At 45.4% G+C, this 11,445-nt stretch overlaps 6 protein-coding genes across 6 annotated transcripts; 3 read left to right on the top strand and 3 right to left on the bottom strand.

Moving 5' to 3' along the window:
* Positions 1-96: 96 nt before the first annotated feature.
* IL334_006713 (uncharacterized protein) lies at positions 97-761 on the top strand (the record flags this gene model as incomplete). Its single annotated transcript, XM_062938411.1, has 4 exons — positions 97-195; positions 295-338; positions 405-513; positions 612-761. The coding sequence occupies 4 exons, from the start codon at positions 97-99 to the stop codon at positions 759-761; spliced, it is 402 nt and encodes a 133-aa protein (XP_062794462.1).
* A 1,410-nt stretch (positions 762-2,171) lies between these two features.
* Positions 2,172-3,903, top strand: IL334_006712 (uncharacterized protein; the record flags this gene model as incomplete). The annotated part of the gene is made up of 4 exons (XM_062938410.1): positions 2,172-2,427; positions 2,492-3,364; positions 3,418-3,539; positions 3,592-3,903. The coding sequence occupies 4 exons, from the start codon at positions 2,172-2,174 to the stop codon at positions 3,901-3,903; spliced, it is 1,563 nt and encodes a 520-aa protein (XP_062794461.1).
* Positions 3,904-4,227: 324 nt separating this feature from the next.
* Positions 4,228-5,536, bottom strand: IL334_006711 (uncharacterized protein; the record flags this gene model as incomplete). The annotated part of the gene is made up of 6 exons (XM_062938409.1): positions 4,228-4,445; positions 4,509-4,571; positions 4,627-4,705; positions 4,770-4,867; positions 4,935-5,097; positions 5,189-5,536. 6 exons carry the CDS (start codon positions 5,534-5,536, stop codon positions 4,228-4,230), a joined length of 969 nt encoding a protein of 322 aa, XP_062794460.1.
* A 485-nt stretch (positions 5,537-6,021) lies between these two features.
* Positions 6,022-7,086, top strand: IL334_006710 (uncharacterized protein; the record flags this gene model as incomplete). The annotated part of the gene is made up of 3 exons (XM_062938408.1): positions 6,022-6,108; positions 6,208-6,662; positions 6,729-7,086. The coding sequence occupies 3 exons, from the start codon at positions 6,022-6,024 to the stop codon at positions 7,084-7,086; spliced, it is 900 nt and encodes a 299-aa protein (XP_062794459.1).
* A 190-nt stretch (positions 7,087-7,276) lies between these two features.
* IL334_006709 (uncharacterized protein) lies at positions 7,277-8,840 on the bottom strand (the record flags this gene model as incomplete). Its single annotated transcript, XM_062938407.1, has 2 exons — positions 7,277-8,021; positions 8,365-8,840. The coding sequence occupies 2 exons, from the start codon at positions 8,838-8,840 to the stop codon at positions 7,277-7,279; spliced, it is 1,221 nt and encodes a 406-aa protein (XP_062794458.1).
* A 722-nt stretch (positions 8,841-9,562) lies between these two features.
* Positions 9,563-11,337, bottom strand: IL334_006708 (uncharacterized protein; the record flags this gene model as incomplete). The annotated part of the gene is made up of 11 exons (XM_062938406.1): positions 9,563-9,576; positions 9,636-9,663; positions 9,725-9,738; positions 9,795-9,900; positions 9,970-10,179; positions 10,235-10,294; positions 10,355-10,427; positions 10,490-10,585; positions 10,685-10,803; positions 10,936-11,100; positions 11,227-11,337. The coding sequence occupies 11 exons, from the start codon at positions 11,335-11,337 to the stop codon at positions 9,563-9,565; spliced, it is 996 nt and encodes a 331-aa protein (XP_062794457.1).
* Between the last annotated feature and the right edge of the window lie 108 nt (positions 11,338-11,445).

Genomic DNA, 11,445 nt, shown 5'->3' with positions numbered 1-11,445 from the left:
GCGTCTATTTTCCGTAGTGTTTTTCCAGATCCTCTCGGCTCCTGACTTCACACGGCTTTGACCACTTTCCACTCCAGAGTCACTGTATAAATCAATATGGGTAGAACATTCCGTGTGTACCTTGCAGGAGAGTCAGTACTACTCTGCAGACAATGCGGTAACCATCTAGCTGTCAGTGAAGGCGTTATGTCTAAAGTGAGTACCACACAAGACAGCTGGGTGGCAAATTGAGCACGACCTTGTGCAGATACGGTGGGAATATAGAAGTACAGCAGCTGATTTAGAAGCGCATAGCAATTCACGGGCCAGCATGGAAGGGCACTACTGGTGCAGCAGGTGTAAGCTCATCCTTTCAACCATATTTCAGAGAGAGTTCTGATGCTCATGGCTTCTCTACCGAGTAGGGTAAACACGTATGCTGGTGACGCAGAGGATAGGGAGATGAGAACGGGGCGCCATACTGTCAGGGATGTGTATTGTAGGGTATGTCATTCGACACTGGGTTGGAAATATGTGAGTGAAAATTGCCTTTCTACTGTCATCAAATATTCCCCTTTTCTCCCTGGACTTGCTTCCTCTGACACTCGGCTTATTATCGTGGTCACATGCAGGATTTCGCCTTCGAGCTCGATCAAAAGTACAAAGAAGGCAAATACATATTGGAGCGAGAAATGATTACGGAAAAACCGGAATCGAAACGAGATCATGGTAGACCTAGAATTGAGGAACTACCCGTTCGAGAGCTCTTAGCGAGAGTCTAAGATAGGCACAATCCCATCGCCATTCATGCCTCTTTCAGCATCAATGATCACTTCTCTATAATTGCCCTCCTTTCCCTCGCATGTTCTTGCGCTCACATCCTATCCCTCTGTATCCCAGTCACATTCTTGGCCTAAGCTTTATTATACTTGTTGTTGTTTCAGTTTTTTCACCACTTGTCCCACAAGCCTTCTAACTTTTCATCCTTCATTTGTACGTAGATACCTGTTCAGTATTGTTTGTATTACGTGTATAATTTAGAGATTCTACGCGGACAACAAATCTAAACAAGGCTTACTCATCTAGTTTCAAAGCGTTTTACTCGAACAACAACGAAAGTCGAAGCCTACTTCCCTTAAGCTATATTTCGGTAGATTCAGTCCTGAGAACATTGCGATTATCAAGAGTACATATATTAGACTCAGGGCAGCACGTCGGTCATCGATACCCGCAAGAACACGAGGATAGACTGATCATAAACGGACATACCTTTGGCAATAGCGCCAAGCAATCTTTTGACATCGCATTGGCTGTCTCCAGCTGTTCATACGTCTAGTGTCGTGCGCAGAAGAGGATGATGATACCCTTGATAACCTACCAATTTCAAGATATCTTCTCACATTCTGGAAAATTCCTTTGAATCCACTGCATTCGATCCCCACACGTTCTTTATCTGACCCCTCCTGACTTTTCTTTTTTCCAATTAGCATCAACGGTCCAATTTTCGAACAATGGTATGAAGTGGAACATAATGCCAACATCTTTCACGGCTATAACATCGCCGACAACCACAATCCCAAATCGGGATGCGTACAATTTGGCCCCTTGATTGCAGCTTAAACACTGCTTCTTCGAAGGATGAAACACGATCTTGAAAATCTTACACTTAGCTTCAGCTGCCTTTTGTTGTCTCACCATCAGGTTTCAATGTTTCTCATCCTTCATGGGTCATGACAACATTTCATTCGTTTCGCAGCGAAGTCAAAGGGTCGATCTTTTGTTCTTCCGCGGTCCGCCTAAATTTAGTTTATTTGTCAAAAGACATGATAAAGGACAGCCCCTCGAATGTTTGCCATTCCAATGATTTATCTCCACGGAAAACATATCCACGGAAAAGATAATAGCATGACTCCCCTCTTTACTCACTTATCTCTGATATAACGTTCTTTCCTTTGTCAACTCCGACCCCTTTGGACAATCAATTGAACCCCCTTTGATCAGATGGCTTCCCACCAATTCATCAATTCTCTCAGGCATCAGCCTGTCTGCAGCCATGACTACGTGTTGTAGATCGATTAGGAATGATATACGAATCTTCGAATATTCTGAAAAAAAAAAGTTGTTGATAATCTTCTTACGGCGATTTCTCATCCTTATTATTGTTCGCCCGCTACCCCTCAGACTGCTCAGCTATGTCATGCGATAACGATCAAAATCACGACATGGCTTCATCTGCCGAAACATCACCCCAGACACCTAGAACATCACTAAGTCCACCATTGAGAGAGATCTCAATGTCTCTCTCTTTGACTCACTCGAGGTCCAGCTCTCGAGCCAGTCACGACAGTCCAGTATCACAACTGAGAAGTCTCGGATCATTGCTTACAGCTTCTACACCACGCAGCCCAAGTAGAAATGATCGGAACGACCTGCATCCATCAGAAGTGAGTGAGTATCACAAATCATACACTATATAATCCATATTGTTCGATCAGCTGATAGTGGATATTAGACAAGTCAACCCAAATCCCTCATGCGCCATCACAAAGAATGCCATCTTTGCATCGTCCACCACCCTCGTTACCTCGTGTCAATACATGTCCAGCATTTATTATGCCTAGTGGAGGTTCTTCTACTACCAGCGTGAACGGCCTAGGTACTGGATTTGGTCTGGAAGCGTTCAAACTTAGTTCGCCACCTACTCGACATCCTCAACCAAATCACCGCACCACGCCTTCCCTTCCCGAAAGATCCTTCTGGATCCCGTCGAGTGAGCCAAATGTACAAAGACCTCAACATCAACGCTTGACTTCACTTCCCTCTCTACAAATAGGTCATAGAGATAAAATCCATCCTACGCCGGATTCACTCACCTACCAACGAGGTCTTCCAGCATCAGCAATCACACCTTTGGCTCATACCCGTCAACCATCCGACGAAGGTCGAGAGCAGATGTTACAGCGTTCTGCGGCACATGTCCGACATCCTTCTGCAGGCCACCCGATACCTATCCAAAATCATACCCATCATATGACGCACAGACGACACCCATCCAGTGGAGACGCTGCTGCCTTTCGTTCCGTTCCTTACTCTATCCATCTTCCTGCATGGGCAGCACCGCCACCACCACCCAATCTACCAGCTCATGCGGCACCGAGTAATATCACCGCTAGACCTCAAGGAATGGGCAGGCCAAGACTTCAAATTCATCCTTATGCTCCTCCACGAGGAGATCCGAGATACTACTCTGCTGGTGGACTGGGCATTCATACGCATATCAACCCAGGTCTATCGCATGTCCCAACCTACGGGGGAGAGAGGATTTTCATGAGTCCATCAAGTGGGATCAGTCCGGGAGACTACTTCAAGGCTCCAAGAAAGAGAGGTAAGATGATCATCTTGAGTCTACATTCATTAGGCTAATCGTACATGGACTAGCCGATGATTCCCAGCTCACGATCCTCAATGAAGTGTTCGACAGAACGGCTTATCCGTCGACTGACGAAAGAGATAGCTTAGCAAGAAGATTGGGTATGACGTCTCGCAGCGTTCAGATATGGGTCAGTGCCCGATTTTGACTCCGGTTTCATTTTATTGATATCATCTTTTTAGTTCCAAAATCGTCGTCGGGCTGTCAAGGTCGATTCCCAATCTGCCATACAGCGAGCAGAAGCTGCGGCCGAGACTCAAATAATGATCAGAGGTCCCGTACCAATTATCTCAAAGCCCTACCCCATCCACCCAAATCATAGGCATGAAAGGGAGGAACGGGAAGAAGAATGGCGATTTGGTTCCGATCAACATCCATACAGGAGAGACCTCGATGTCCAGATTGACCCACGAGTTGCTACTCAATCAAACATGGCCTTATCTGAGAGGATCCAAGTACAGAGTATGGTCAAAAAGGAGATATTGTCTCCCTGATATTGACGAAAAATGGTTGGGAACTGTTTCCATTCCTGACAGGTGTTGGATGTAAGCAATAATAAGGATGAGCGATAATTACCAAGACTCTCTCTGTATTTACCAAACTATGAATATTGCTACGTTTCATGAGGTAATGGCGGAGTCTGTCGAGCTGTGAAGGTATCCATGTCTATTTCCTATTTACAACCTTGTTTCTACTCACTGGCCGGATATATTACAATTCGGGTTCAATCGAAGTTTTCCTCTAAGCCTGTCTGCGGGACTCAAATATATATTTCCATATCTGACTCTGGCTCGTTGATTTTCTCATTGTCGGTCCTGCTACTCTCCTCCTTCACTGAGGGCTCCGGTACTTCCTCTACTTCTACTTCTGCTTAGAGCCAATCCATCCGGTCCTACGATGGCAGCATACTGTCCTCGTTTTGGATCACTTTGTCGTTTGGCAAGGGTCTTCTTGACTTTACGTTCGGGACGAACGACAATGACGGGAACAGGAGAGTGAGATACAGCGAACCGAGAGACGGAACCCATTCCTGGTGCTGTAGCGAGGGAACAGTCAGCGTGGATCCAACGAAACGTGCAGATCTGAAAGTCATACTTACCTCCAAGTGCCCTTCCCCATGTCTGAAATTTGCTTCTCGTCCCCTTTGTTCCCACAATCAGGGCTACTTACATGTGTCAGCTATTAGACCGAGCGTATAGCATCGAGAGTCAACTCACAGTCAGGACGGTACAGAGCGATCATCTTCAAAAGTATTTCCGTTACTTTACCAGCGACAAACTCCACAATTACGGATATCTGAAGCGCCGCTGTCAATCAGCAAGCTGACCAACGATGCACGAACCAGTCTACCATAGCTCACCTTCCTGTCATCCGCCTCATTATTCTTCCGTTGCACAGTCTGCAATAAACGTTGAGCATCTTCTCGAAGCTCGTCTTGCGCTTCAGGTGATTGACGTTCTATATGTCACAGATTGCATCAGTATACTTTTACGATGAAAAAGGGGAAAAAGGCAATAATATTGACCCCCTTCATCCATTTCGATCACCCTGATTGCTACCACTTCATCTCCATCTTCGATCAACTCGGACATCAACCAATCTAAAGCGTCTTCTCCGGATTCATCAGGAGAGACAGCGACAGCGAATACTCGAGTGTTTCGAGATCTTTTGTAGCCCTCACTCTTAGCCTGATGTCATCATGTTATCAGTATTCGAGGCACAGGGATGAGGATCTAATCACTGCCAGCAGCAGAGAGTAAAGGAGGATGAAGTTCTCACCTGACATGTAAAAGCGAACAAGGCCGCAGGTCCAGCTTCGAAAGCTTCAAATCCTACTTTTCGCCTGTATTTCCCATCGGCTGGTCCTTGTCCGCTTGAATTGGTCCTTGTTCTTGGAAATCCGGCAGATGTCGAATGGTGCATAGCGGAAGGTAAATGAGGGCTCGATTCGTGATGCATCGGTCTGGGCCTTTCGGGCAATTGGACTGATACTCGAGATGACACAGTAGTACTGGGTAGAACGGCGAAGCTAGGTGACGGTGAAGGTGCGATGGACGGCGTCACACTATTCGATGGCGTATCACCTGGTGATGAGTGTGTATGTCGAAGGACAGGTCGTAAAGACATATTATATGTAATTATATATATATATATATATATATATTTATGAGAAAGGAATGATCAGAGCGGGTATGAGCACGAACGGAAACAAACGACAAACGTAAGTGATACAAATAAACAGTGACGTTATTTGAATCGAAGGTAAAGTCGATCTATGTCTTGGCAAGATGGAGAAGATAGCTGCGCACTAAGTGGGTTGTATAAGGGAGCAACCAAGTGAGCTTGATACGAGTAGTGAATGATTCGACGATTGTACAAGTTATGTATGTGTCTGATCAGATGAGAGAATAGGAAGGAGAGTTGATGGATACAACGGACGATACAACGCATACGACGAGCGGTAGGTAATAAGTGACATCGGGATCATTCCACTACGGTCGACCGGAGCGGCTCTCAACATCCGCAAATCTGAAAATACAGCATTCTTATATTTCATTCACATCTGTTACACATCTTCTTGCGTCAAACATGATATCCATTTAACAGCCAGTATGCCAGTATGTACGCATTGTGCATACCCTGCAGACTACGTATACACTACCTATAAGACGAAATCGAATATCCGTCTAGGAGTCTGCGTAAGTTCGAGTTCGATTCCCTTTGTTCTCATGGTCTCTCCACTGTTTCGTTCAGCTCCAAAATCCATACACTTATGCTAACCTGGATTCATATCTTAGCTACGATGTGATCAATTCTTAGATCCATTGATTGAACATCCCGGTCTTGTCATTTTACTGGATTTGATATTGCTCAAACCACGAGTCTTCCTTCACTTGCTATTCAACATGGGATCACCTCCATTCGACGCCGATAAGGGTATTGCTATCCCTGCACTTGATCAACAGAGACGAAGAGAGTACCAAATTCGCAAAGACATGATGAAACTGATACTCATAAGCGCAATTGCCGAAACAGCTCTTCGAGTACTTCCTCATATGATCTCAAGCTCAGGAGTAACACCAGCCCACATATGCGCAATTGCCGGAACCGTATTTCTCGAAGGAATTGCGCAGCATATCGTCACCATTACTCTGGCTTTACAAGCGCTGAAACATAGGAGATGGTATCCCTGCGACCCCCCTGAAGCTGAAAAGGATGATGCAAAGAGCGACGGTCGCCAAAAACATTTCTTGTGAGCTGAACCTCATCATTCATTCGTTCTGGAATTCGGAGTAAACGACTGATGAAGTGAAGTCAGACCGACACTGATTCCTCTGACCATACTGTATACCTCGATCATACCGCTATCTCTTCAGCTACTATTGATGATATGGGTTACGCCGTCACAATCACATCTCACAACGACATCTCTCTTCTCTACTCTACCGTTCATTGTGCCACAGCAATTATTGGAGTTGGAAAGAGCGCTGATTGAAGCATGGGCACACACAGATAAAATATGGATTGGCACCAGGTTGCTGGGAGGTATGAGTGCTGGGTTCGGCCTTAGGGTATTGTTACCCACCAAGCCATGGGAGACGACCGTGATCATCTTGGCTGGATGGATGAGCGCTGCATTCATTGGACAGATGGCGGAAAGATTACTTGTCAAGTGATATGACTAAGTCAAATTGACTGCATCACTCAGTCAGTGTAATTGAACGGCCCACTTTCCTCATATTTTTCAGTATCTGTTGGCTGTCAATAGGATTTTAATCTCATGTTGTATGTATATTCATGTTTCAAATATACTTGATTTTCGACTTGCATATGATAAGAGTCCAAGGAGAACTTTCCCTTTGATGATCATGCCCTTTCAACCTCTCCATTCTTTGAGGCAAGATCCAAGGCTCTCCCAAATCTTTCAGGATCAAAGCCAAGAATTTCAATCCGATCTTTTTTATCGTGGTGTTCTTTTTCCCACTGACTTGCTCTACTCAGCCGTCCTGGCGTGCGCGTGCCACCATCTCCTTCTTCCTCTTCCAAGGGCTCGATATCTGCTCGTCTTGGTGGCGGCGAGGGCCTTCGTCTCGGTGTAGCATCTCCGTCCTCTTGGTTCCCTGCTAAGTCTAGTAGCCTATTCTTCACTGTTGACGATGCTTCTGAAGCTGCCACCCTGTTACCTGGTGTATAAGACGGCATCAGATTCACTTCAGATGTATCCTCTTGGTCTCCCATTTCCGATCCAGAATCTGATATGGTACTGGTGATAGTACTGGGTGAAGAATCAATTTCCATACTTTTATCCGTCGGCGGCGGTGATCCAGGTATAGTACGTAATTTATGTGAGGGCGGGGGAGATCTTCTGCCAACACGCAGAGGTTCATATTGTTCCTCGTCCTCTTCTACTGTATCGAGACTGGTCATTGAATCAGAGGCTGCAAGGACGAAGCCAGACGGTATAATACTTGGACTTGTTCTGGAGGACGATGAAGCGGTCGATGATACTGAAGATCCAGGTGAAGGAGATATAGACCGACTTCGCTTGACTTTTCCCCATAACGCTTTAGCACCTTGTTTTGCAACTGCGCCAAGGTCGATAGGGTCGTTTCTGATAGATCATGAGCAGGTGAGTCAGCGACGGACATTGCACAATGTCGGTAGTCCTGATGCTATCGGCTGCCTTTCGCACCTCCTCCTTTCCTACGTCCTAACGATCCTATGACCCTCTCGTTTCATTTTGTCTGAGAGCGACCGTGCTTCTACCTTTCAAGGGCTTGTGCTGAGCGTCCTTTCAATACTCCTCCGTTCTTTGATTCCCCTCATTTGTAGCTCGGGCCATATCCCGTTTGAATCACCAAACTCTGCTATCTGCCTGTTTGCTCTACCACCCTTGTCTCTCCTTTTGCGTCTAAGTAGACGCACTATCCGCTAAACGAACAGATGTCACTCACCCACTCTTTTCATCAAACTTCCTCTTATAGTTTTCCCAGTCTTCATCGGTCATGACTACCTTGTTCACCCCAGAACCACCTGAGCCACCTCCGCCTCCTGCTAGTAGATTTTTGCGAGAAGCTACTCCGATACTAATTGAATTTCGTCTTTTCAGTTCATTTGGGATGGTGGGTAGTGGTGCGAACGATATTTTGGGCGTCGACAGCCTCCTAGAAGTGAGATAAGGTGGATGTGGAGAACTAGTGGAAGAGAAGGAAGCTGAGCGTGATGAAGAAGCTGACGAAGACGGAAGAGGGAATGAGGTGAGTGGAGGTGATTGTGGAAGTGGTGTGGTGATCCGTGGTGGGCTTGAGATCTTGACTGTGGTAAGAGCTCGTCCAGTACCGTTTAAGAGTATCGAAGCGGATGGTTTGGTGGGTGAGAGTGAAGGATTAGGAGGGATCAATAACGATGATGTTGACTCATATGATGCCATGGTGCCAATACTCGATTATGCGATGCAAGTGACTGGTTCCATTGAATGTAAAGCCGGCAGCGTCTGGTTATGCAGAAGAAGCCAATTCTACCAAAAATTTGGAGGTATGAGTGTTTGCTCGAGGGTGACTTGACGTATTGTCACTCTTGTTTTCGTATAGAGATTTTTTCGACCCGAGGTAATTGAGGGAGCGTCGTTGCGGCCTTGTTGTATCGAGCTACTTACTGGCTGTGAATATTTTTACTCCAGTCTCCCAATGGCTGTTTGGTGATTGTCTAATCTGTCACTGATGTGTCTTTGTCCTGTCTCTGCTCTACAGATAGTCACGTATGCCCAAGATGAACGTCGAATTTGGAGGATATTTCGGGGAGGAAGTGTCAAATGTCTTAGCGTAATTTCGGGATGGGAATGTGTGGTTCTTACGTTCTTACGTTCTTACGTCACATTATCATGTCAGGTGATTCTGAAAATTCATGCTTGATTCTGCATCTTACATTCCCTTAACATACATAGCCTTTGGGTCCAGTTAAATTGTTTCATAATTAGGTATCCATGCGAGAGGTACATGAAACAGTGAGGGAATACAACTATACTTTTCAAGCTGAATAAGAGAATGCATGATCATGAGATCTCTGATTGATCAAAGGTAAAACGTAAAGCGTAAATATCGTCTCAACATTAGTGGGATTAAAGTACAAATTGGTATATCAACGATCTCGCGATCATAGTTGCTGGACTGTACGGCGGGCAGCCATCAGCCATCACACTCATACTCTCAAGCCGGTTTGAACTCACTCTGAGCGATTAGGAATTGCTTCTCGTCCTATAAAAATACGCAATCAGCTTTTGTAACGGACGAACAGGTGTACCTGTATTCCACTTACATTAAATTGTTCATCTGTGGCGGTGATTTGTATAAGCTTATCGTTGTATACTTGCAGTGTAGGGACTCACCATCTTTATCATTGTGGAACTCCTTCAAGAAAACCAACAACTTGTCCTTGTTCCTCCTCAAAATGGTGGCGATCTGAGCAGGTTTATTGGGATTGGCCACGAAGACCTTTAATCGCGGACGAGTCAATCAGACACCGTAGATTGATAATCCACTAAAGTTATCAGAACAACTCACTTTAAAGACGTGGAAAGCTTCAAATTGAATGTTCCTACTCTTGTCCCTCAAGAAATTCATCATCATCTTCAAATTCGCTTCCGAAGAGATATATCGGGTCATAATGGAGTAATTTGCTCGGTCCAACAGGATCTCGCCAAGCAGTTTCAGAGATTGTCGTTTCGTGACGTAGTTAGAGGATAGGATGAGAGTGGTATACATGTTGAAAAACTGACATAAGATGAGCATTATCGTTCTCCTACTCTTACACTACGAACATACATACACGGTCATAATTAGCGTCAAGATATTGCGCCACCATTAGCTTGTGGCGTGTCAGCGTTTCCTGTCACGTCGAAGTCAGCATTTCTTCCTTGTCTCTATCAAAGTTAAGTTTGCTGCTCACTTTCATACATCCAAACGCATCAGTTGAAATCCCGAATGTCGTGTTTTCGATATAATTTGGGAATGTGTAGAACCTGCGTCAAATTTAGTCACCCTTCGCTATGAAGGGTTTCATTGGCATATCCATGAGTCTCACTGTTCAGAATAGAGCAAGATCCTCGCCAATGGTTCGTATCGTAACATCTCTTTCAGGATCATACCAGTGTTTAATGCGGTATCGGCATTGGTGTAACTACGTTCCCCGGTTCAGCAAACTCCTTCCGAAAGAGTTCCGCCTGGGTCGAAACAGGTCCGTGTCCAGTGGGAGCAAAGGAACAGAGGCGAGACCTACCCTTTCAGTGCATTGAAGATTATATCAGGTCTAGTGGCTATAGTATCGACAGTAGGTGATCTGGTACCCAGCTGACGACGGAGGAGAGTGTTGTATATATGACAGACATCTTTACGAGCCTAGATATACATTCTCGGTCAGTCGGCTCCGCCTGCAGCTAGACCAATAGTACAGGAACGCATTATATATGTGATCAATGTGCGGTGGATAGCGAGGATGAATGAGAGCTAGAATGAAACCCAGAGACTTACCTCAAAGTCAAACTTTCCCAAGTGGATAACCATCAAACTCAACAAATCCTGAGCATACACTTCATTGGCCACTTGCGCTATGACATCTGGAGAAGGATCTGAGTCTCCTTCACCTGAAAGTGAAGTCTTAGTCGATGACAGGAGACGAGAGATTTCTTCGTTGATCTATCCATATTCTTATGTCAGCGAGCCGCAAAAGTGACATGACTACTGGTACTGGCTGGGAGCAGTAAACACCAGCCCAGTCTCCTCTGCTAAGAGAAGAAATGTAGATGCTTCCGGCTTACTCACCCTTTTCCTTCCTTCACCTACAGCTGATTGATCTAGACGCAAAATGTTCTCCTTCAGATACTTCACAGTCTCCGCCGGTGATCTCGTTTTTTGACGGTTGAAGAAGTTCATAGCTAGGTGAAAAGGATGTGTGATTGATGGTTGAAGTGGAGGGATTGATGACTCAAGATTGCTGCTCGTGATTCCCGTATATGTGATGTCCAGCTGGTCAGAGAGTTT

Source organism: Kwoniella shivajii, chromosome 9 (genome assembly GCF_035658355.1).
Source record: "Kwoniella shivajii chromosome 9, complete sequence".
Lineage (NCBI taxonomy): Eukaryota > Fungi > Basidiomycota > Tremellomycetes > Tremellales > Cryptococcaceae > Kwoniella > Kwoniella shivajii.
This window is presented reverse-complemented; position numbering and strand designations above follow the sequence as displayed.